General features: G+C 42.8%; 1 protein-coding gene across 2 annotated transcripts in view; it reads right to left on the reverse strand.

The window, feature by feature from the left end:
* Window positions 1-1,384: 1,384 nt before the first annotated feature.
* Window positions 1,385-26,855, reverse strand: part of LOC122561834 (uncharacterized) — a 98,362-nt gene continuing 72,891 nt past the window's right edge. For both annotated transcript variants that reach the window (XM_043714058.2, XM_043714057.2), the window contains 6 exons: window positions 25,977-26,117; window positions 25,709-25,858; window positions 25,261-25,365; window positions 15,694-15,741; window positions 11,138-11,213; window positions 1,385-4,296 (listed from right to left, as the gene is read on the reverse strand). In XM_043714058.2, the coding sequence (XP_043569993.2) occupies window positions 4,194-4,296; window positions 11,138-11,213; window positions 15,694-15,741; window positions 25,261-25,365; window positions 25,709-25,858; window positions 25,977-26,117 (623 nt within the window). In that variant the 3' untranslated portion in view covers window positions 1,385-4,193. The remainder of the gene's footprint in view (window positions 4,297-11,137; window positions 11,214-15,693; window positions 15,742-25,260; window positions 25,366-25,708; window positions 25,859-25,976; window positions 26,118-26,855) is intronic.

Consider the following 26,855-nt stretch of genomic DNA (forward strand, 5'->3'; position numbering starts at 1 on the left):
ACACCCCATAGGGAAATACAAGTACAGAACACAATGTTACTGCATCATACAGTGAGTGAATCACCAATAAAGGACAGAGTGAGATTGAAAAAGTAGTCTCTGCAAATAAAAAAAAAGACCTTGAGGAAATTTCAAGAGGAGCACTAAGAAAATATTCTATATGCTTTTTGGACCAACTTTTATTGAAAATCTCCATGCATCCCCCACATACACACACACACACACAACCTGGATTTACACACAATTTACAGCTGGATTATTATGATCAGCAAGGATGTTATTGGTTGTAAAAAATATTTTGAGTCTCTCCACATATATACCGAAAGACTTCACTTCAGAAACAATTTACAAGAACGGCTCCAGGAATGAGAAACTTTAGCAATGAGGATAGATTAAAGAGGTTGGGACTGTTCCTTAGGGTGAAGAAGACCGAGAGGAGTTTTGATTGAAGTTTTTGAAATCATGAGTAGGTTGGACAAAGTAGAGAAGGAGAAAATGTTCCTGTTTATAAAAGGAACTAGAATGAGACAGCATAGATCTAAAGTGATGTGCAAACATAGCAAGGATGTAGTGAAAAAAATCTTGTTCACAGAGTATGAAATGCACTAATGTCCAGGGAAGTGCAGGCTAGGTGGATTAGCCATGGTAAATTTAGAGTTATGGGGATGGGAGGTGGGTCTGCTTGAGATGTTCTTTGGAGGATCTGAGCAGACTCGATGGGCTGAATGGCCTGTTTCTGCACTGCTTGGATTCTGTGATTCACTACCTGGAAATGTTGTGCAGACAGGTTGCATTGAGGCATTCAAGTGGGCATCGGCTGACTACTTCAATAGAAAAGGCAGGAGTTAGGCACGGGGTAATAGAATGGGTGCAGGTATGATGGGCCAAATGGCCTGCTGTGCTGTAACCATTCAGTAGTAATTATATCTATATTCTCCCAGTCTACCTATAGATGCAGCCATCTTCGAAAGGCCAGACCACTTTTCATGAAAACAGTTTTTAAAATAATTTATTTCTCAGCAAAAAAAAAGTCTCTCAATTCCTCTGCTGGGAGTTGGAAGCTTCTGTAACCAGCTCGCTGCCAGGCTGGATATATTTGCACAGCAGAAAAGAGAGTGTGTATCACCTGGAAAAGTCAGGTGATACATTCCTGATGAAAGGCTCCTGCCCGAAACAGCGATTTTCCTGCTCCTCGGGTGCTGGCTAACCTGCTGTGCTTTTCCAGCACCACTCTATTCTTGCCACTAACACCTGGAAAAGTCAGGTACCCAATGGAGCTGGTCTATTCAGGAGTGAACGTCAACAGGTTAATACATATACAAATAGCCACCAGAGGGTGCTACTACAGAGTGATGAGGAAACTTGTGACACAATCATGTATCACTTAGTTTGAAACATTTATTATTGCTACAATACAAGGCAATGTTGTATCAGAATTCATACAATTGTAAATGTTAACCATGGATATCATAACATCTCACTATCACTGATGTTCATACGTACAATCAATTGTTTACTCCATAAAGCCCAGTTCTTATCATGATGTTCGACTAAATTTAGATCATAAGATATAGGAGCAAGAGTTTATCTGCTCTCTAACTCATAGATGTTGCTAAGCTTTGAGCTATAGGGAGAGGCTGAGGCTACATTCTCGAGAGCATCAGAAGATGAGATGGGCAGCACGGTGGCTCAGTGTTTAGCATTACTATCTCATAGTACCAGGGACCCAGGTTCAATCCCAGCCTTGGGTGACTGTGTGAGATTGTACATTTTCTCTGTATCTGCATGAGTTTCATCCGGGTGCTCTGGTTTCTCCCGTTGTCCAATTAGATTAGGTGGAGTGGCTGTACCAAATTGCCTGTCGTGTGTAGACTAGGTGGGTTTGCCATGGGAAATGCAAGGTTACAGAGATGGGGTGGGTGTGGATGGGATGCCCTTTGGAGGGCCAGTGTGGACTTTTGGGTCAAATGACCCCCTTCCACTGTATGGATTCTATGTTCTACAGTCATAGACATGTACAGTCAGTCCAACTCGTCCATGCTGATCAGATATTCTACATTTATGTAGTCTTATTTGCCAGCATTTGGCCCATATCGCTCTAAACCCCTCCGTATTCATATACCCATCCAGATGCCTTTTCAATGTTGCAATTGTACCAGCCTCCACCACTTCCTCTGGCTGTTCATTCCATACATGCACTGCCTTCTGCTTGAAAACGTTACCCCTTAGATCCCTTTTACATCTTTCCCATCTCAGCTTAAACCTATGCCCTGTAGTTTTGGACTCCTCTATTCCTGGGAAAAGACCTTGTCTATTTACCCTATCCATGCCCCTCATGATTTCATAAGCCTCCATAAGGTCACCCCTCAGCCTCTGATACTCCACGGAAAATAGCTCCATCCTATTCAACCTCTCCCTATAGCTAAAATCCTCCAACCCTGGCAACATCCTTGTAAATCTTTTCTGAACTCCTTCAAGCTTCACAAGATCTTTCCTATAGCAAGGAGACCAGACAATCAAACGTGGCCTAACTAATGTCCTGTATGGCCAGAACATGAACTCCCAACTCCTATGCTCAATGCACTGACCAATAAAGGCAAGTGTACCAAATGCCTTCCTCAGTACCCTGGCTATTTGTGACTCTGCATGCAAGGAACTATGAACCTGCATGCCAAGGTCCCTTTGTTTGGCAACACTCCCCAGGACCTTACCATTAAGTATATAAGTCATGCCCTGATTTGCAACTCCTGACAAATTAACAAGATCTTACTAATTAGCTCTGCTGCTTGATACTTTGTATTCCTTTTTAAAATTCAATTAAATTCATGTTTAATCTTGTGTTAAACTTTCTTTCTGAGGTTTGCTGAACAGCTCCTTGAATGAGAAATAAATTGACAAGTCGCTCTTATGAAAAGGCTGAACAAACCGAAAAGGTTCAGCTTTCTATTAACATGAATCGAATCAGCTTTATATTCCAATGAAAGCTTTTTTAAAAAAAAGAGCTCTTAGTTACCCATGGAAACAAACTTAAGAGGCTTCATATTTTGCCAGAAAACCGTTTGAAGCATCTGCTTTTAATCACTTAGACGCCGATTCCAATTCATGTCAACTTATTTTATATAGCATTGTTGAATAATAACTTAGCAGTTTTGGGCCAATTGTAAAACTAATGATAAGAATGGCAAGACATAAGCCCAGCCTTCTCATACATTAAACACCAATTTTACATCAAAAATAAACAAGATGCAAACTAAGATCAGAAAACAAACCTACTTGATCTACCAAAAAAAAGATCTGATGACAAACAATGCCCTTTAAAAGTAAGAGCAGCTATTGGTATTCCACAGAACGTTCCATGAAAATTAAATAAAAATATTTTGAAGAAAACATCTTTTAGGAAACAGCTTTTAGAAAAATACATATAAAAACACAAATATTCAGAAGTGGCTCAAAGTTTCCTTCAGGTAAGTTTAGTAGAAATATATATATATCTGTATATAATATTTATAAAAAATTAATTTCAAAGCATTGATCATCTGCTCACCTCTTTGGCACCAATCTGGTGGAAAGTCTGTATTTCATTATTGAACAAGACATTAATTATACATCTTAAGAGTCGAACACAATTTCTCTCTGTTGGCCCCACCACATACAAGATGGAGGTTTGTGGAGCAAGTAATTATAAAGTCTTTAAGAATTGTACAGACTATTTGGTCAACTCCAAGACCAGATATCCTAATCTAGTCCCATTTGCCAGCATTTGGCCCATATCCCTCTCAACCCTTCTTGATCATGTATCCATCCAGATGCCTTTTAAATGTTGTACCAGCCTCCACCACTTCCCCTGGCAGCTAATTTTATACAGGCACCACCTTCTGTGTGAAAACGTTGTCCCTTGGATTCCTTTTGTATCTTTCTCTTTTCATCTTAAATCTATGCCTTCTAGTTTTGGACTCCCCTACCCTGGGGGACACACTTTGTTTCTATGGCCCATGGTGATGGGGATGGAGTGGATCTAAGTGTTTCAGAAAGAGGCGCATATTGATAGTAATAACAAAAGAAAGGAATGGCTCAGTTTAGTGAACAAACATCTCTTGACATGTTCATTCTTTGCTCCATGTTGGACTTGTTTCAATATTTCCTCTTGCTGGCAATGGATGACATTGATCCTCTTTAACATTGAGTGATGAGGGTCAGCTTTCTGTTTCCTGATGTAAAGGCACTGTTTCATTGACACTTGTCACTGTCTGTACCTCGATTGGTGTTGGGTGATATTCTTGTGATCTTCTGCAACTACTGAATAAAAAGGAAAGGACAAAAGGGTTTAGCAAAGCCAAATAAAAGTACTTTCGATAAACTCTGTCAATCAGAAGAATTCAACAAGCCTTTTTTCCAGAATTTTCCAGGACATCCTGTTTACAGAATTTTATTTATTTATTATTGTCACACATAATGAGATAGTGAAAAATATTGTTTTACATGCGAACCAGACAACTTAGCGTTGTCTGATGTACCTGGTTTTACATGACAACCAGGTACACCAGAGTAATAGCACAGAATGCAGAATGAGTTGATGGATTTAAGAAGGAGAGGTATATATTTGGGAATGATAGATATTATTAAAGGATTGTAGAGCCAGGGCCAGGATTTAGAAATGATGACTACAGTTCCTATGGCTAACAAAATATTGCAACAAACTTGATAACTTTCAGTGTTTGTGGACGACCTCATATAGTTCTCTGTTCCATATTTTCTTAGTTTCTGTAAACAGGCCACAGAATTCTAGGAAATAATCTCGAAAATAGAGTTAGGCTATTGACGAACAAAGTCATGGAACAACATATCAGACAAATGGCATCGGAAATCTGGAACACCCCTTCCCTACGGAAAGGTTCTCGATGTGGGATGTTATACATAGATCAAAATTAGAGTGGTGCTGGAAAAGCACAGCAGGTTAGGCAGCATCCGAGGAGCAGGAAATTGCTGTTTTGGGCAAAAGCCCTTTATCAGGAATGCTCATTACTGATGAAGGACTTTTGCCCAAAATGTCGATTTTCCTGCTCCTCGGATGCTGCCTGACCTGCTGTGCTTTTCCAGTACCACTCTAATCTAGATTCTGATCTCCAGCATCTGCAGTCCCCATCTCCGCTGGGGTGTTATACAGTCATACAACATAGATTTGGAGATGCCGGTGTTGGATTGGGGTGTACAACGTTAAAAATCACACAACACCAGGTTATAGTCCTAAAGGTTTAATTGGAAGCACTAGTTTTCGGAGCGCCGCTCGACAACCATCTGATGAAGGAGCTCGTGCTTCCAATTAAACATGTTGGACTATAACCTGGTGTTGTGTGATTTTTAACTTTATACAACACAGGAACAGACCTTTCAGCCCAACTTGTCCATGCCAACTGGTTTCCTAAACTGAATTAATCCCATTTGCCGACATTTGGCCCATATCCTTCTAAACCTTTCCTATCCATGTACCTTTTCAAATGTCTTTTACATGCTGCAATTGTACCTGCCACTACCACTTCCTCTGGCAGCTTGGTCCATGTACACACCACCCTTGATGTGAAAAAGGTACCCCTCAGGTTCCTTCTAAATCTTTAACCTCTCATCTTATACCTATGCCTTCTACTTTTGGACACCCCTACCCTGGAAAAAGACCTTTGCTAATCAGTATATTTATGCCCCTCATGATTTTGTAAATCTCTATAAGGTCACCCCTCAGCATCATAGAGATTCACAGCATGAAAATAGATCCTTTAGTCCAACTCGTCCATGTCGACCAGGTATCCTATATGAATCTAATCCCAGTTGCCAGCATTCAGCCATTATCCCTCTAAACCCTTCCTATTCGTATACCCATCCAAATACCTTTTCAGTGTTGTAATTCTATCAGCCTCCACCACCTCCTCTGGCAGGTCATTCCATATACGCACCACCCTCTGCGTGAAAAGGTTGCACTTTAGGTCTCCTCTACACCTTTCCCCTCTCACCTTAAACCCAAACCCTCTGGTTTTGGATTCCCTCACCCCGGGGAAAATACCTTATTTATTTACCCTATCCTTGTCTTTCATGATCTTATAAACCTCTATCAGGTCACCCCTCAGTCTCTGATGGTCCACAGAAAATAGCCCCAGTCTATTCAGCCTCCTTATTTACCCTACCTATGCCCCTCATGAATTTATAAACCTCTATAAGGTCACCCCTCAGCCTCCAGTGCTCCAGGGAAAACAGCCCTATTCAGCCTCTCCCTATAGCTCAAATCCTCCAAATCTGGCAGCATCATTGTAAATCTTTTCCGAACTCTTTCTAGTTTTGCAACATCCGTTCTGCGTGGGTTTCCTCCGGGTGCTCCGGTTTCCTCCCACAGTCCAAAGATATGCAGGTCAGGTGAATTGGCCATGCTAAATTGCCCGTAGTGTTAGGTAAGGGGTAAATGTAGGGGTATGGGTGGGTTACGCTTCGGCGGGTCGGTGTGGACTTGTTGGGCCGAAGGGCCTGTTTCCACACTGTAATGTAATCTAATCTAATCTAAAATCCTTCCTATAGGAGGGAGACCAGAATTTCGTGCAATAGTCCAAAAATGGCCCAACCAATTTCCTGTACAGCTGCAACATGACCTCCCAACTCCTGTACTCTATGCACTGACCAATAAAGGCAAGCCTACCAAATGCCTTCCTCATTATCCTATCTACCTGCAGCTCCACTTTCAAGGAACTATGAACCTGTACTCCAAGGTCTCTTTAGAACATAGAACATAGAACATTACAGGGCAGTACAGGCCCTTTGGCCCTCGATGTTGCGCCGCCCTGTCATACTAATCTGAAGGCCATCCCACCTACACTATTCCATGTACGTCCATTTGCCTGTCCAATGATGACTTAAATGCACTTAGACTTGGCGAATCTACTACCGATGCAGGCAAAGCATTCCATACTCTTACTATTCTCTGAGTAAAGAAACTACCTCTGACATCTGTCTTAGATCTATCTCCCCTCACTTTAAAGTTGTGTTCCCTCGTGTTTGCCATCCCCATACTTGGAAAAAGGCTCTCCCTGTCCATCCTATCTAACCCTCTGATTATCTTGTATGTCTCTATTAAGTCACCTCTCAACCTTCTTCTCTCTAACGAGAACAGCCTCAAGTCCCTCAGCCTTTCCTCGTAAGACATTCCTTCCATACCAGGCAACATCCTAGTAAATCTCCCCTGTACCCTTTCCAAAGCTTCCACATCCTTCTTATAATGCGGTGACCAGAACTGTACACAATACTCCAAGTGTGGCCGTACCAGAGCTTTGTACAGCTGTAGCATAACCTCCTGGTTCCGGAACTCAATCCCCCTATTAATAAAGGCCAAAACACTGTATGCCTTCTTAACAATCCTGTCAATCTGGGTGGCAACTTGCAGGAATCTGTATACATGGACACCGAGATCTCTCTGCTCATCTGCATTCCCAAGAATCCTACCATTAGCCCAGTACTTTGTATTCCGATTACTCCAGCCAAAGTGTATCACCTCTCACTTGTCCACATTAAACTCCATTTGCCACCTCTCAGCCCAGCTCTGCATCCCATCTATGTCTCTCTGCAACCTACTACATCCTTCGTCACTATCCACAGCTCCACCGACCTTAGTGTCGTCCGCAAATTTACTAACCCACCCTTCTGAGCCCTCATCCAGGTCATTTATAAAAATGATGAACAGCAGTGGACCCAACACCGACCCTTGCGGTACGCCGCTAGTAACTGGACACCAAGATGAACATGTTCCATCAACTACAACCCACTGTTTTCTTTCAGCAAACCAATTACTGATCCAAACTGCAATGTCTCCCACAAACCCATTCCTCCGCATTTTGTATAATAGCCTACTGTGGGGAACCTTATCGAACGCCTTGCTGAAATCCATATACACCACATCAACCGGTTTACTCTCATCTACCTGTTTGGTCACTATGTCAAAAAACTCAATGTGATTCGTTAGGCATGACCTACCCTTCACAAAACCGTGCTGACTGTCCTTGATCAGATTATTCTTTTCTAGATGGTTATAAATCCTATCTCTTATAACCTTTTCCAACACTTTACCAACAATTGAAGTGAGACTCACTGGTCTGTAATTACCAGGGTTGTCTCTGCCACCCTTTTTCAATAAGGGAACCATATTTGCTATCCTCCAGTCCTCAGGTGCTATTCCTGTAGATAGTGATGATTTGAAGATCAATGCCAAAGGCTCGGCAATCTCTTCCCTTGCTTCCCAGAGGATCCGAGGATTGATCCCGTCTGGCCGAGGGGACTTGTCTATTTTCACACTCTGCAGTATTTCTAATACCTCTTCTTTGTGAACTTCAATCTCTTCTAGTCTAGATGCAAGTATCTCTGTATCTTCCTCACCAACATTTTCATTTTCTATAGTGAACACTGTCGAAAAATATTTATTTAGTGCTTCCCCTATCTCCTCTGACTCCACACACAACTTCCCACTATTATCCTTGATTGGTCCTAATTTAACTCTCGTCATTCTTTTATTCCTGACATACCTGTGGAAAGCCTTAGGGTTAACCCTGATCCTATCCGCCAACAACTTCTCATGTCCCCTCCTGGCTCTTCTGAGCTCTCCTTTTAGGTCTTTCCTGACTTCCTTTGTTCCCGACTCCTGTTACACTCCCCAGGACCTTAGCATTAAATGTATAAGTCCTGGCCTGGTTCGCCTCCTATCCTCCCAGATAGGAGTCCCAGCCTATCAACCTCTCCTTATAACTCAAACCCTCTCGTACTGCAACATCCTTGTTAATCTTTTTTGCATTCTTTCCAGATTAATAACACCCTTTCTTAGACTGTGATAGTTAAATCTTTGTTAGGTACAGGTATCAACAGGTTAATGGAGCTTTTCGTAGAATTGCACAGAACTTACAGCATGGACCAGGCTATTCAGTAAAAAGCACTGGGACATGGATCAGCGAAGATTTAAATGAATGGACTAGGAAGTTCAAGGAACTAAACAGTCTACTCCATCCCAATCTTTGGCAAGACTGAAATAGCTGGATTTGTAATAAAGCAAATAACAATGGATATTGGAGATCTGAAGCCAAAACAAAAGAAATGCTGGAGAAACTAAGCAGGTCTGGCAGCATTTGTGGAGAGAAAGCAGAGCTAATGTTCTGAGTCCAATGGTCCTTCCAATGGACTCAAAATGTTAACTGTGTTTTATCTCCAGATAGATTTGTGCTTTATAACACTGTCAAGGCACTGTGGAGCCAAAGTGTGCATATATGTTATTGGAGACAGTGGGAACATCATGGCAACACCACAGTGTGGAAGCAGGCCAATCAGCCCATCAACTCACACTGACCCTTAGAATCTTAGGATCCCTACAGTGTGGAAACAGACCCTTTGGCCCAACAAGTCCACACTGACCCTCTGAAGAGTATCCCACCCAAAACCATTCCCCATTACTCTATATTTACCCATGACTACACCTAACCTACACATCCGTGAACACTATGGGCAATTTAGTATGGCCAATTCACCTAACCTGTACATCACTGGATTGTGGGAGGAAACCCCCGCAGACATGGGGAGAATGTGCAAAGTCCACACAATCACCTGAGGCTGGAAATGAACCCAGGTCCCTGGTGCTATAAAGCAGCAGTGCTAGACACTGAGCCACACCAAAAGAAAAATGGTACCCTCTGAAGAACATCCCACTCAGACCCATCCTATCCCTGTAACTTTGCATTTCCCATGGCTAACCCATCTAGCTTGCACATCCATAAGACCATAAGACATAGGAGCAGAAATTAGGCCATTCAGCCCATTGAGTCTGCTCTGCCATTCAATCATGGCTGATAAGTTTCTTAACTTCATTCTCCCACTTTCTCCCTGTAACCCTTGATCCCCTTGACAATCAAGAACCTATCTATCTCCATCTTAAATATACTCAATGACCTGGCCTCCACAGGAGCAGTGAATTCCACAGATTCACCACTCTCTGGCTGAAGAAGTTTCTCCTTATCTCCGTTCTAAAAGGCTGTGCCTTTACTCTAAGGCTGTGCCCTCGGGTCCTAGTTTCTCCTACCAATGCAAACATCTGCATCTTTGGGCAATTTAGCACCTTTGAACTGTGGAAGGAAACTGGAGCACCCAGAGGAAACCCACACAGATACAGGAAGAATGTGCAATCTCCACACAGACAGTCACCCAAGGGTGGAATCGAACCCAGGTCACTGGAGTTGCGAGGCAGCAGTGCTAACCACTGAGCCACTGATCAGCAACAGTGGCTTGAAGGGCAGAGTATCCCATTCCTGCTTCTAATTCATATGTTTATCAATGAAATTGAGGTACAGACTAGCCATGATTCTGATGAATAACAGAATAGGTTTGCACAGTTTTATCTTGGTGCCACTTTCAAATGAGACTTGAGTAGATGAGATATTGTTACATCATCCCAAAAACCATGATAATGAGATGAATAATGGCAAAAATGTTAACTATTTCCCTCTCCACATGTGCTGAGTTTTTTATTTCTGCTTCCAGTTACTCAGTTTGAAGCTGATTAATACCAAAGATGTTAAAACAGTTCACTGTGCCATTCCTTGGCTCATACTTGGATTAAATCTGTGCTGTTCCAACATCTAATAGTGGAGGGTTCAATGTTTGAGCTTTGTACTGCGCTATTGTAATATATTATCATTATTTGAGAATTGGATTCTAAAGTAGAGGCAAATGGGGTTTTGGCTTTCATTTCTGTGAAGGTGACAATCATCATTTCAACTGAGAAGAAAAGATTCAGACCAATGGAAAGACAATGTATTTGTGGCAGTCTCCAGGCGATCAGAGCTGGGAAAAGGTCAGTGTCCAGGTGAGGCAAAGAGAAGTCTCCAGGGTGCAATAAATCTTGATGTTTGTTTTGAAGTATATTGACTGCCATGTGAAAATGCATTCATCGACTGTCCACCGTGACAATCAAATTACAAGAAAACAACAGGCTTTTATCTACAAACTAAGTGTTACTCTGGGATTTGTCTTGTCCAATTCTACCATCAGCTGGGATTATAACAACATTTATTCTGAGGCAGCTGCACTCCTATAAAAAAGGCAATTCAACAAAGCAATTTTTTATACTTACATTTTCTTTCTGTAAACAAATATCCAAAGAAAGAATAATGCACACAGTGCAATGGTAAAGCTGCTTGTACTGGTACCTTTGGTTGAGAGAATGAAAGACAATGTTGTTAGATAAACAGGAATGAACATAAAATTACATGAAGAAATCACATTCTGTAGGAAGTATGTCATGGGCGAAGATTAATTTTGCTGTGAATTGGGTTGAGGCTGAAAAATAAGATGTCCTGAATGCAAAAGGGAGGATGAAGCATGGGAGATGCAAAATGACAGAGGTTTATGTCCCATTAGATTCCCTGAGAATTTCTGGATTTTTTCTGATGGGGATAGGTGCAAAGCTAATGAGGCTTCGTGTTCCTGCTCCGACCACCTTATTCTCTGGCAGCAGTGCAATATTGGAAAGATTTCAGTGCAACTAACCGCCCTCCATTTGGAAGGTCAGACTGGAGTAAACCACTATGTGTTTTTATTTGGAGCAAGGGATTGCTTTGGAAGATCTATCTATCAGGGCCTGCCTGAGGCAGTAGAAGTGGCCTCTTTGCCTCTGCTGCTCAGATCCTGCCAAAAGATGGTCCTGTTCTAAGGCCAGCTGTATATCTGGGTCATTTAAGTTTGCAACTCCGAATACCATTGTCTTCAAATGGTTGGAGTCCAGGGAATTGCAGGCACAGCACACTCTGCTTGGAGAACACAGGCATAGAACATATGGAAAAATTGACTTTTTGTTTTTAAGTATAGTATCACACTGGTAGGAGATTATTGAGCATTGGAGAATACAGAATCACAGCTAAGATTAGATTCCCTACAGTGTGGAAACAGACTCTTCGGCCCAACAAGTCCACACCGACCCTCCGAAGAGCAACCCACCCAGACCCATTCCTCTACATTTTACCCCTGCACCTAACACTACGGACAATTTATCATGGCCAATTCACCTGGCCTGCACATCTTTGGACTGTGTGAGGAAACCGGAGCACCCGGAGGAAACCCACGCACACACAGGGAGAATGTGCAAACTCCACACAGACAGTTGCTTGAGGCAGGAATTGAACCTGAGTCCCTGGAGCTGTGAAGCAGCAGTGCTAACACTGAGCCACCGTGCTGCCTGCCCACAGAGTTGTTACACAACAGAAGGAAGCTATTCAGCCCATCTTTTGTCTGCACCAGCACTTCAAAAGGAGCCATATGCTTAGTGTTATTCTGCCACCTTTTCAGGTAAGTCTAATTCCCCTTTGAAAGCTTCAATTGAACCTACCTCTACCACACACTCCAGCAATGCACTCTAGAATCTAACTACTTGCTGTGAGATGTAAGCTTTTCCTTGTGTCACTTTTGACACTGATTTTAAACATGTGTCTTCTTGTCCTCAAGTCTTTCATGAGTGGGAACAGTTTCTCCAAATTCACTCTGTCCAGCCCCCTTGTGATTTTAAATACTTCTATCATATCTTCTCACAACCTTCTCTTCAAGGAAAGGTTTAGAAGGATATGGGACAAGAGCAGGGAAATGGGGTTAGCATGGATGGACATTTTGGTCAGCATGGACCAGTTTGGACCAAAGGGCCTGTCTCTGTGCTGTAGGACTCTATGACTTTATGAAACTGTCCTAACGTTTTCCATCTACCTTCATATTGATATTCCTCATCCTTAGAACCATTCCCATGAATCTTACCTGCACTGTGATGAGCATGGATACAATGTTTTAAAGACTAAAATCTGTGCTTACTGAGGTCCCACCCCTTTGAGGATGTAGATCAGATTTGACAATGTGGTCTAAATAGACATACTACAAAACCAGGTAATAAATTTATGTGAAGTAATGATTAGACCACAGTTAAAGGCCTGTGTGCAATTTTAAGAACATAAGAACTAGGAGCAGGAGTAGGCCGTCTGGCCCCTCGAGCCTGCTCCACCATTCAATAAGATCATGGCTGATCTTTTCATGGCCTCAGCTCCACTTACCCAGACTCTCACTGTATCCCTTAATTCCTTTACTGTTCAAAAAAATCTATCTTAGCTCTAAAAACATTTACTGAAGTAGCATCAACTATTTCAATGGGCAGGGAACTCCATAGATTCACAACCCCCTGGGTGAAGAAGTTCCTTTGCAATTCAGTCCTAAATTTGCTCTCCCTAATTTTGAGGCTATGCCCTCTTGTTCTAGTTTCACCTACCAGTGGAAACATCCTCTGTATGTCTAGCTTATGTTTTCCCTTCATAATTTTATATGTTTCTATAAGATCCCCCCTCACTCTTCTAAATTCCAGTGAATGTATTCCTAGTCTACTCAGTCTTTCCTCATAAGCCAACCCCCTCAACTCTGGAATTAACCTAGTGAATCTCCTCTGCAGCCCCTCCAGTGTCAGTACATCCTTTCTCAAGTAAGGAGACCAAAGCTGCACATAATACTCCAGTGCAGCCTTACCAGCACCCTATACAGCTGCAACATAACCTCCCTGCTTTTAAACTCAGTCCCTTTAGCAATGAAGGACAAAATTGTACTTGCAGACAAACCTTCAGTGATTCATGCACAAGGACACCCAGGTCCCTCTGCATAGCAGCATGCTGCAACTTTTTGCCATTCAAGTAATAATCCTTTTTACTGTTACTCCTATCAAAACGGATGACTCCACATTTATTAACATTGTATTCCATCTGCCAGACCTTTGCCGGCTCACTGAATGTATCAATGTTCCTCTGCAAACTTTCACAGTCCTCTGCACATTTTACTCTGCCACTTATCTTAGTGTCATCTGCAAACTTTGACACACTACACATGGTCCCCAACTCCAAATCATCTGTATAAATTGTAAATAATTGTGGTCTCAACATTGATCTCTGAGGCATACTACTAGTTACTGATTGCCAACCAGAATAGCACTCATTTATCCCCACTCTTTGCCTCCTGTTAGTCAACCAATCCTCTATCCATGCTAATACTTTACATCCATGCTAACACCATGCATCTTTACCTTATGCAGAAGCCTTTTGTGCAGCACCTTGTCAAAGGCCTTTTGGAAATCTAGCTACACTACATCAACCTTGCTCATACTGTCTTTGTAGAATTCTAAAAGATTAGTTTAGCACTACCAGCCCTTCATGAACCCATGCTGCATCTGCCCAATGGGACAATTTCTATCTAGATGCCTTGCTATTTCATCTTTGATAATAGACTCAAGCATCTTTCCCACTACAGAAGTTAAGCTAACCGATCTATAATTCCCCATCTTTTGTCTATTGCCCTTTTCAAACAGTATTGTAAGATAGGGTAGTAAAAGCTACCATATGCTATTAGGTAGACAAGGATCAGAAACTGCAGTTATTATGATCATGGACAAATAAGAAAAGCTTCGGAAATGCTGGTAATTAAAAAGCCATTCTGTCCATCCTGCCAAAGCCATCCATCGTCCACATATTTGACTCAATCATGGGGCATGTTACCTACTATATCACAGGAAGACCTAGAGTCACACAGCATGGAATCAGACCCTTTGGTACAATTCATTCTTGCCAACTAGGTTTCCCAAACTGAACTAGTCTCGTCTGCCTGCATTTGGCCCAAATCTGTCTAAACCTTTCCTATTCGTGCACCCGTCCAAATGTCTTTTAAATGTTGTAATTGTACTCACCTCTACCACTTCTTCTCGCAGTTCGTTCCACATATGAATCACCTTTTGTGTGAAAAGGTTGCCCCTCAGTTCTCTTTTAGATCTTTCCCCTCTTACCTTAAACCTATGCCCTCTAAGTCCCTTACCCTTGGGAAAAGACCTTTGCTATTCCCCTTATCTATGCTTCTCGCGGTTTTATAAACATCTGTAAGGTCACCCCCAACCACCCTCAACCTCCTCCAGTGAAAAGAAAAGCCCCCCAGCCTTTTCTTATAACTCAAACGCTCCCGTCCCAGTATCATCCCTGTCAATCCTTTCTGCACCCTCTCCAAATTAATAAAATCCTTCCTATCGCAGGGTGACCAGACCTTATACAGTACTCCCAAGTGACCTCATGAATGTTCTTCCAGCTGCAACATGACATCCCAACTCAATGCTCTGACCAATGAAGACTTGAGCTACAAACAAGAACACCAGCAACTCCAACAGGGAATGAGTTTGAACCAGCCAGCACCTGGTTGGTTTCTTTGGCAGGGGTGTCAGTAACCAGAGGATACTGATTTAAGAATCAGAGTCCAGATGAAGAGAAGCTTTACTTCAGGCAATGTGTTGTTCTAATGTCGAATGCATTTTAGGAAAGGGGAATAGAATAGCAGCCTTCATTCAGGGAGTTGTACAAACAGTCTACTTCCAAAAAAAAACTGTTGGTCAGGCCATGGTGAAAGAGAGGGGAGAGAGGACTAGCACAGGAATGATGGGCAGAATGGTCTCCTTCTACAATTTGCCCTGCCGAAATGACTTGTGGCATTTTACTTTATATGCAGCTACCTTGAGTGACATTGTTAACTCCAAATAAATTCTGGCTAGTTCATTGAGGTGGTGGTAATTCCCCCGATTATTTCAACTTCGACTCGTGATCCTCGAAAAATACACTGTTTTTACTTGCCCCTTACCGACAATTAGTCCGATGTTTCTGTCAGAGGTTACCAGTTGATTGATGTCTGTGAAGAAGAATAATAAAACAGATCTGCATTTATTACAATACTGATGGTCTACCTGATATATTTGCATGACATAGAAGATAAATAGAGCAAGCTGATGATCCAAGGGGGATATTCAGATAACCTGACACAATGATTCAGTTCATCAAATACAGACTTGGGCCTCATTTTGCACTGAGATATGAAGGTCAAAGCTCTTGGAGGTAACTTTCCTCAATAATTCTACTTTCAGGTTGCTGACTGTCAGGAAACTCAGAAAATGTTCTCAATACCCCTTGGGCTGGGTAAGAAGACAAACAAGACAGCTACAGTTTCCTCTCTCTGACTTGCTATTCAGTGAGCCTGGTAGAGTTGGCTGCTGTGGACTGTCAGTTGAGACTTGGTTGTAGTGAGGGCCATACAGGAACGGTCTGGCCGATCTCACTGGTTTAAGATTACAAACTAAAGATGACCACTCAGCAAAGCGTCAGTGCCCCTTGGCATTCCACACCAATATCACTCTGCGCCTTCGACAGCAAAGGATGGAGAAACAAATGCCTGAAGGGACAAAGCGTGGAGGGTTTGTAACAGAATCAAGGATTAATTTCCTGAGATACCCATCACCGTTTCCATCTGAGAAGAAAAATAAACTGGGAAATTGTAAAAAAAAATTGCAGTACTTAATCCATGATCAAAGAAGGAAATGGCTCATATTAGTTGCTCTCATGCACTGGTTGATTCTTGGTGTACTGTCACCTGGTTATCTCAGCATCCCACACCCATACAAATAATCACATCTATACAACCATAGGGATTAGCAGCTGCAGTAGACCATTCGGCCCCTCAGACCTGCACTACTGTTTGAGAAATTTGCAGCCTCAACTTGATTTTCCTGTCTACTCCACCAAAACCTTGGAATCCCTTGTCAATCAAGTAATTAATGACCAGACCTCCCTGAGGAAGAGAATTTTCCAGACTAGCAAGAAAAACAAAAGTCTCATTAGCTCCATTCTGAATTTTTAAAAATTCATTCATGGATGAGGGCATCGCCGTCTAGGCCAGCATTTATTGCCCGCCCCAGGGGCAGTTAAAAGGCAACCACATTGCTGTGGGTCTGGAGTCACATGCAGTGCAGACTAGGTGAGTACAGGAGTTACCTTCCATTAGTGAGCCACAGGGGCTTTTCCTGACAATTGACAATGGTTTCACGGTCATTGTTAGACACTTATTTCCAGATTTTATTAAATTTTACCATCTGCACGGCAGGATTTGAACCTCGGTCTCTAGCTTAACAGTCTAGTGATAACACCAGTAGGCTATTGCCTCCCCAGGTGACCTTGTATTTTTAAGTTGTGTCCCTCTCATTCTGGTTTCTCCCACAAAAGGAAATGTCCTTGCAGCATCCATTCTGTCAACTCCCCTCAGGATCCTGTGTGTTTCGATGAAAATTCCTTGCCTTCTCTTAACTCGAGTGGATATACACAGGAGAAAGTGAGGACTGCAGTTGCTGGAGATCAGAGCTGAAAATGTGTTGCTGGAAAAGCGCAGCAGGTCAGGCAGCATCCAAGGAACAGGAGAATCGACGTTTCGGGCAGAAGCCCTTCTTCAGGAATGAGGAAAGTGTGTCCAGCAGGCTAAGATAAAAGGTAGGGAGGAGGGACTTGGGGGAGGGGTGTTGGAAATGCGATAGGTGGAAGGAGGTCAAGGTGAGGGTGATAGGCCAGAGTGGGGTGGGGGCGGAGAGGTCAGGAAGAAGATTGCAGGTTAGGAAGGCGGTGCTGAGTTCGAGGGATTTGACTGAGACAAGGTGGGGGGAGGGGAAATGAGGAAACTGGAGAAATCTGAGTTCATCCCTTGTGGTTGGAGGGTTCCTAGGCGGAAGATGAGGCACTCTTCCTCCAACCGTTGTGTTGCTATGGTCTGGCGATGGAGGAGTCCAAGGACCTGCATGTCCTTGGTGGAGTGGGAGGGGGAGTTGAAGTGTTGGGCCACGGGGTGGTTGGGTTGGTTGATCCGGGTGTCCCAGAGGTGTTCTCTGAAACGTTCCGCAAGTAGGCGGCCTGTCTCCCCAATATAGAGGAGGCCACATTGGGTGCAGTGGATGCAATAAATGATGTGTGTGGAGGTGCAGGTGAATTTGTGGCGGATATGGAAGTATCCCTTGGGGCCTTGGAGGGAAGTAAGGGGGGAGGTGTGGCCGCAAGTTTTGCATTTCTTGCGGTTGCAGGGGAAGGTGCCGGGAGTGGAGGTTGGGTTGGTGGGGGGGTGTGGACCTGACGAGGGAGTCACAGATGGAGTGGTCTTTTCGGAATATACACAGCAAACATTAACTGTTCTCATCCACTGACTTCCAGTTGAAAATCAGTCTGGTGCGTATTTCAGAATGAGCACATTTCTCTGAAAGCTCTCCTGCAAATCTGGCCTCCTCACTCCACCATTTCTGGGCCTATCTTCAGTTACTAAGGCCCCAGGCTCTGTATCTCCAGAAACATTCTGCCCTTTTTCTCCTTTAGAAGGCCCACCAGGTCTGTCTTCAGCCTACTGCTCACACATCCAATACCTCCACCTCCCAGGAAGCAAGAATTGATCAACATTGAACCTAAACAGGGACAGAGATGACCAGCTTTTGCAGGCCCAAGGATGTTCAATTCGTGTCCTGTAAGGGTCAGGGTTAGGATTAAGGTTAACTCAGTAGAATTATCATCCACGCAGTCAAGTTATAAGCAGAACTCTGGTTTTGAATGTTACACTAGTTACTTCATGACTTTCTTGCGTTTAGTGAAATTTGCCTGAATTTCCAGTCAGGTAAATAACCCGTGGAGGTTACCTACTCAGATCTGTTGCAAATTTGAAGTAGCGCCAGAGCTTGGAGTACCTCCCAGTTCAGGAATGTCATGCCACTACACACTTGAAAACTCATGTGGATTACTCATGTCCTTTAAGGAAGGAAATCTGCCATCCTTACCTGGTCTGGCCTACTCTTCCAACTAGGTGATGTGGTCTTCTCTACACCAGGGAGACCGAACATAAACTTAGGGAACGGCTCTCTGAGCATCACAGCCAAGTCCACAGGGGCCAACCAGGCCTTCCAGTCTCCGCCTATTTCAATTCCCCCAATCACTCCCTTTCCAACATGACCATCCCCGGCCTCCTCCATTGCCAAAACAAACCACAGCTCCTATTGGAGGAACAGCCTTATCTTCCACCTGGGCACCCTACAGCCTGGAAGACTCAACACTGAGTTCACCAATTTGAAATAACCTCCCTCCCCATCCCCCAACTCCCTTCCCAGACCGTCCCCCTCCCTTCCACTGCTCCCTGCCACCAACCAGATTCATTCCTCCCATTGATCAACCAGGTTATACCCTCTACCTGTCTTCACGTACCCCCACTTCACCACCCTGCCCCCACTTCCCCATTTATCTGCAGCTCCAACCCACACCCACCCCCAGCTCTGAAGAAGGTTACACCCGAAATGTCAACTTCTGCACCTCCTGAAGCTGCCTAGCTTGTTGTGTTCTTACAGCCTCCTGCCTGTCTACATGTGACTCCAGACTCTCGGTAATGTGGTTAATCCTTAACTGCTTTCTGTGCAGTTAGGGATGGGCAATAAATGTTGTCCTAACCAATAATGCCTACATCCTGTGAACCAATAGACAGAAAACTGGCATATTTGTGGAGTTATGAAGACCAATCATTGCCCTCCTAGCCCAATGAAAATCAGTTGCCTAACTCTTTCCAGTTTTCTTCTTTCTGTGTCCTGTTGTGTTCCCTTTAAGGACACAGGGATCAGAGGAGGACAGTAACAGGAGGTCACTTCATTCCCTCTACCCTGTTCTGCGATTCAACCAGGTCAAGTTGATCAGGCAGTTCCACCTGCATGCAGACATGTAGACCATGAACATTGCTGTGCATTGTTCAACAGACCATGGAGGACCCCAGGTTAAATATTTGGTTAAGGCTCCAGTTGGTTTAAGAGATGCACAGACGACCTGTTGTGAGGCCGTGAAAATGGAGTCTGGCAGTCCAAGTGTTTAAAACAATCTGCTGGTTATCCTGGAAAATTATGTAAAATTACAGTCTGTGTGACAGATTAGCTTGCTAACTAACGTTTTCACATTTCTGTGTGCCCATTAGTACAATTCACCTAGCTTTGAATATGAATTTCATCAAATACTGTTGGATTCAAAGGACTTTGGTCTGCTTTTCCCTTTACAAAATGCTCCATATCGTGTCTTCTGAATCAAATTGTTTGAGTTCAGTTTCTGTCTAGCAGTGCATAATATAAGATTTGTATCAGATATCTTTGCATTCGTTTGGCCTTATTATTGGAAATTTATCACGTGGCATTTTCCCTCAATGAACCTGACATTGTTCATCCTCCTGAGAGAATCCCTTTTAATGACACTCACTGAGTTAATCGATAACATGTAACAACAACACAACGTAAAAAGCTAATGGTCGTATTACCCAACATTTCGACTGCCTGCCTTCCAAGGTTTCCACTTACAATTAAATCAATGGTTTGTAATAAAACTTTTTTAGGACACTGCACAGTCCCTGTCGTCATGTTACAAACCTGGATGTGAGATCATGCACAATATAATTGGAACATCAATCGCAGAGTACAGACTGGAATGTAAATCAATTTCAGCTTCAATTGTTTGTTGGCTACATCTCAGTCTTGTGTCACTTCTGCAGCTACACATTAGCACAGCAATCTGGACTTGGTTATTTGCAGTTCCTTTTTCTAAATACAGAATCTTAGTGTTTAGTGTCCGATTTTCTCCAATTTTCTCGAAGATGCTGAATTGGGTTATAATTTGAAGGGGCTCTATTTACGTCTGTCCCTCACACCAACAGGCATTCTTCACACATAAGTAACGACAACAGCTCATATTTACATAGCACATCAAAGGTTATGCAACATCCCAAGGCACTTTACATTCAATATTATGAAACAAATTTAAAGATTAGCAGATAAAGCTGTAACTGAACAATAAACTCTCTTTTAAAAAAAAAGAGACAGTTCAACTACAGTCAAGATATGTTGCCATGTGTGCAAATAGTAGGTGAAAGAAACCCAGAGCTCCTTGGATGACAGAAAAGATAGAAATGATGCGAAAGCAGATAAAGTACGCTTATGACAGGCTTCAGAGGAATAATTGAGAATCAGACAAATATAAAAAGTCCAGAAAGGAACTGAACAAGCAATTAAGAAGCAAAGGAAGTCGATGAGAAGAGACTGGCAGCTAAGATGAAAGGAAATCCAAAAGGTTTCTACAGGCACAAAGATGGCAGAAGGTTGGTAAGTGGATGAATATAGAAATTTAAAAAAAAACAAATTTGCAGGTGACACTAAATTAGGTGGTACATTAAGTTGCAATGGAGAAATGAGGAATTTACAAATAGATATGGATAGTTTTGGTGAATGTGCAAAATCTGCCAGCTGGAGTTCAATGTGGATAGTGTGAGTTTATCATTTTGGTTGGAGGATGAGAAAGGCATCTTATTGTTTAAATGGAGAGAAAGTTCAGGGTGGTCCATTATAGTAGGATCTGTGTATCCTGTGCATGAATTGCAGAAAATTAGTATGCATGTGCAGGAGGTATTAAGGAAAGCAAATGGAATTTTGGCATTTATTGCTAAAGGAATGGAGTATAAAAGTATGGAAGTGTTGCTGCAACTGTACAAGGCGTTAGTGAGACCACAGCTGGAGTACTGCATATAATTTTCATCCTCTTACCCAACAAGGGATGGAGTTACATTGGAGGCAGTTCAGAGGAGGTCCACTGGATAGATTCCAGAGATGAGGAGTTTATCTTATGAAGAAAGATTGCATAACTTAGGCCTATACTCTCTGGGATTTTAGAAGAATGACAGGAGATCTAATTGTGGTATAAAAGATGCATAAAGGGATTGACAAAGCAGATGTAGAATGGGTCGTGTGGGGCAAACTAGAACAAGAGACGACAGTTTTAGGAGAAGGGGTGACAGATTTAAAACAGAGATAATGAGAAATTACTTCTCTCAAAAGGGCCGTGAATCTGTGGAATTCACCACCCCAGAGTATGATGGATGTTGGGACAAACACTGAATAAATTTAAGGGAGAAATGGACAGAATTTTAATTAGTAACAGGCTGAAGCATTGTGGGGAGTGGGCAGGAAAGTGGAGTTGAGGCCGAGGTGAGATCAGCCATGAGCATATTGAATAACAGAGTAGGCTCGAGGGGCTGAATTGCCTACTCCTGCTTTTAACTCTTATTTTCTTATTAGGAAACAAAATTGGGGATGTATTCATGGAGGTGGGGGCATGGTTAAGGTATGAAGTGAACCCTTTGCATGTTTCAAAACTAAAAGGTTGCCTGAGTCATGGTGAAAGAGGATGCAGCTCAGATTCTTAAAGAGTTTAAGATTGATTACAATTAAGTATTAAAGTTGATATGGCATTGGAACAAATAAGGTACATCAATAATAATGAAGGAAGTGAGAATGGAAATAATCGAGAGGCTGGCCATAGTATTCCAATCTTCCTTAGAGTAGAGGGTGAAGCCAAAGGCTAGAGAATTGCAAATGTCACTCCCTTGTTCAAAAAAGGGTGTAAAAAAAAGGCCCAGTGACGACTGCTCAGTCAGTTTAACCTCAACGGTGGGACAGCTTCTAGAGATGATCATTTGAGATAACATTAATAATCACATGGACAATTGTGGGTTAGCCAGTGCAGAATTTTTAATGAGGTGACACAGTATTGATGAAGGTAAAATTATCAATGTGCAGTACTTGAACTTCCAAAGGCACTTGGCGAAGAGTAAACAACGAACTTGCAACCAAACATGGACTAAGGCTGATTGTAGCAACATGGATATGAAATGGAATAAATACTAGGAATTTGAATTTAGAGGTGAACAGTTGCTTTCCTGGACTGGAGAAAGGTTGGGGCCTGGCGGTTCCTGATATATATGAATGACCAAGACCTTGGTGTAAAAGGGCAAAATTTCAAAATTTGTGGATAATATGAAAGTTGGAAGGACTCTGAACAGGAGTAGGATAGTGCAGAACATCAAACAGATATGGAGAGGTTGGTTCAATGGGTGGATAAGTGGTTGATTAAATTTAATGGCAAGAAGTGTGAAGTGATTAATTTGGTAAGAAGAATTGAGAAAGACAGCATAAAATAAAGACTAAAATACTAATACTAACAGGACCAAAGGGATATGTATGTGTGTGTGTGTGTGTGGTGTGTGTCTGTGTGTGTGGTGTATGTGTGGTGTGTGTGTGTGTGTGTCTGTGTGTGTCCGTACACACAGATGATTGTAGATAAACTATTAGAGCACATGGTATCCTGAGCTTTATCAATCGGCTTTGAGTTCAAAAGAAAGCAGGCAATGTGAAACTGGTATAACTGGTGAAACTGGCCTCAATTTGTTTGGGCAGACACTTTAGAAAAAATATGAAGGCATTACAGAATATAAAGGTTCAGCAGTTAGCACTGCTGCCTCACAGTGCCAGGGACCTGGGTTCAATTCCAGCCTTGAGCGACTGTCTGTGTGGAGTTTCCACATTCTCCCCGTGTCTGCGTGGGTTTGCTCCGGTTTCCTCCTACAATCCAAAGATGTGCAGGGCAGGTGGATTAGCCATGGGAAATGCAGGGCTAAAGGGATGGACGGATAGGTCTGGGTGGAATGCTCTTCAGAGAGTCAGTGTGAACGTATTGGACTGAATAACCTGTTTCCACACTGTAGGGATTCTATGATTCTATGAGAATTTGCAAAACAAAAGATTCGTTAGAATGGTTCAAGGAAAGAGAGCCTCTCAGTAATGGAGAGAGGTTGGAGAAACTGGGACTATTCATCTTGCAGGAGCGAAGGCTGAGAGGGGACTTGACAGCAATAACTGTTCTCATTGGTGGAAGGATCATGAAGTGGAGGTCACACAAAAGAAACAATAGCAACATGAATGAAAACATGTTCTCACAGTGAGGGATTAGGATCTGGGAAACGCTGCCTGAAAAACTGTGATGGAGGCAGATGCACTTCAGGTGTTCAACAGGGAACTGGATTATTATCCAAAAAAGGGCAGATTTGCAGAAATAGTTGAAAAAGGCAGGAGTGGCAGGGGGTGAATTGCCCCTTCATAGGGGCAAAACTGGTTAGAGGCGAAAAAGAACTGCAGATGCTGGAATCCAAGGGGGCTGGAAGAACACATTAAACAAGGCAGCATCAGGAGGTGGAGAAGTCAACATTTTGGGTGTAACCCTTCTTCAGGACTGGGGGTGGGGGTGAGGGGGAGCTGCAAATAAAGGGGGGATGGGGTGGGGGGGTTGGTGAGTTAGGGATAGGTAGGGGCAAGAGAATCGATGTTTCAGGCATAAGCCCTTCATCAGGAGGGTGATTCTCCAGCTCTTCGGATGTTGCCTGACCTGCTGTGCTTTTTCTGCACCACACTCTCGACCCGTATCCTCTACTTGTGTTCACCTATCTCTACCTCACCATTCTGCCCCTCTCCACACCCAAAAACCTCCTTCCCGCTTTATCTGCAGCTCCCCTTACACCCACCACTTGACCTGATAAAGGATTACACCTGAAACATTGACTTCTCCACCTCCTGATGCTGCCTGGCTTGCTGTGTTCTTCCAGCCTCCTGCCTGTCTACCTTCATAGGTGCAGCACAGATATGACAAGCAGAATGGTCTCTTCAGTACTGTAACCATTCTATGATTCCTTAAAAATGACATTTAACCACTTAAGGAGATATTAGTTCAGATGATAAATTGTTTGGACAAGGAGGAAGGAACTAAGGAGCATCTTAAAGGAATAAAGAGCAATAGAGAGGTGGTGAGCTGTCAGGTGGGAAGTCCCCAGTTTACAGCCCAGGGAACTGTAAGCACAGTCAATAACAGTTGAGTGACGAAAATTGAGATTGCTCAGGAGGTCAGACTTCGAGGACCGCAGATATCTTGAGAGTCCTGAGATGGGAGGAGATTGCAGAAGTAGGGAAGGCCAAGGGAATGAAGAGATTTGAAAATAAGAATGAGAATTTTAAAGTCAAGATTTAGAAGTCACTATGGACAAACAAATCTAGTACTGGAGACAAATGGATCTTGTTCTGACTGAAGGCATGGGGAACAAAGTTTTAGAATGACCTCAAGCTTACCGGGGTAGAAGCAGGGCATTAGAACATTGAAGTTGAGAGGGAATTAAAAAACAGAAGAACTACAAAATGGGTATCAAAAAGATATTAGATGGTAGGTGCACTGGAGCCCAGTCTGGTCATGTCCTCACACTGTGTCTACACATCCACTTCCCACCAGGAATCATTGGGTGACCTAGCTAATCATCTTTCCCCTTCTCTTTTCTGGGGTCAACAAGATTAATTGTAGCATTGAAAACTTCTCCAGCACAGGCCAGGAAAATGGTGAAAAGGCTGAACCAAACAATAATATGTTGTAGCATATATGATAATCCTGAACATTTGGTACTAAATACACCCCAAAGGCTCAAATAGCAAGCTTGTAGGTAAAGGTGAAGGTTCTACCTGACCTGTGGTGCCAATAGAGCCAGTAACGTCAGAGGCTGTTTCTGATGCTGTAGAGGGATTTACTGTTCTTTCTGCCAGTGCTGTCTTGCTGGTTATTGGCTCCGTTCCTAAGTTGGCATTAATATAAGATGAAGAACGTTTACAATTAGCTAGCTTTCACTTTAAACTTCAAAAACGTATTTTCATGGCGTTACATGACCAACAGGGATTGTTCACATTTTATACAGTTTCCCAATACTGTACTGCACATCAGGATGCTATAGTGCTCCAATATCCTCTGAGCTATGTTGTAGTGACAGGCAGGAGATTTAACAGTCCAGCATAAATGGATTTGCAACCATAAAGATAGATTACCATCATCATTAGTAATCTATCATTATGACTGCAAATCCAAGCCCACCCTAGACTACCATAAGGAGCATGAACGTTTTATACACCATGTCTACTGACCTGTCGTCCCATTAGTACTGTAAGTGACTGCTGTTTCAGCTGCTGCTTTCTGAGTGCTGTCAGAGAGACCTGGTACTGGAAATTCTGTTTCAGCTGTTGAGGAACTTGATGGCCTTACTGCTGTCCATGTTGTAGCTAAGGGTCCCAGTCCTACGTTTTGATTAATATATAAATGGGCAATGTTTAGGCTCAACTGATATGCACACAACTTCCAATGAAATCTTCAACAACTTTTCATTTTCTAGACTGCATTTGATCAACAACAAACCTTTGGTGTCTGTACTGAGTGGAGGGCTGGCGGATGTTTGATTGCAGCCTGAAACTGACTCAGGTGGAGCAGTCAATGTTGTCGACTCAATCGGTGCAGTTAATGTTGTCAATGCTGATGATAAGTGGCTCGCTAGAGTTTCTGCCATGTAATAAAATACAACATATTTAGGGTGAGCTCACACTGTTATCTTCATTTTCTCTGTAAAATTGAACTCTGCATTGAATGCACAGGATGGGCTCCTTTCAAACAGGGATCAGGGTTTCCTGGGTAGATATAGACATATTTTAATTCAATTTCCATGCTTGTGCTCACTTGAGGATGGGAACATTCTGGAGGGTGGAATAACTTACAAAAAGCTCTTTAATGGCTTTTTATTTATTTATTAATTGGCAAGGTCAGCATTAATGCCCATCCCTAATTGTCCAGAGGCAGTTAAGGGTCAACTACATCGCTGTGAGTCTGGAGTTCACATTTCAGCCAGACCAGGTGAGGATGGCAGATTTCCTTCCCTAAAGTACATCAGTGAACCAGATAGTTCTTTTCCTGACAATTACCAATTGTTTCATTTGACCTTTTTTTCCTCAGATTATTATTGAATTCAAATTTCACCATCTGCCATGCTGGGATTTGAACACAGGTTCCCAGAATATTTCCTGGCTGTCTGGGTTAATAGTCCACCGATAAGCCACTCACCTTAAAACACCCCCAAACACAGTTATTGCTATGTCACATCTACAGCACAGAAACAGACTATGCAGCCTAACTAGTCCTGGTCAGCTCTTGTTCAGCACATGGGCCTCCTCCTCAACCCTCTTCATCTAACCCAATCATCACACCATTTTATTTTTCTTTCTTTGGTATTTGCTCATTCCACCT

The sequence above is a fragment of the Chiloscyllium plagiosum genome, unplaced genomic scaffold, assembly GCF_037043375.1.
Source record: "Chiloscyllium plagiosum isolate Xiang-an unplaced genomic scaffold, Cpla_swu_hap1 HiC_scaffold_23, whole genome shotgun sequence".
NCBI lineage: Eukaryota > Metazoa > Chordata > Chondrichthyes > Orectolobiformes > Hemiscylliidae > Chiloscyllium > Chiloscyllium plagiosum.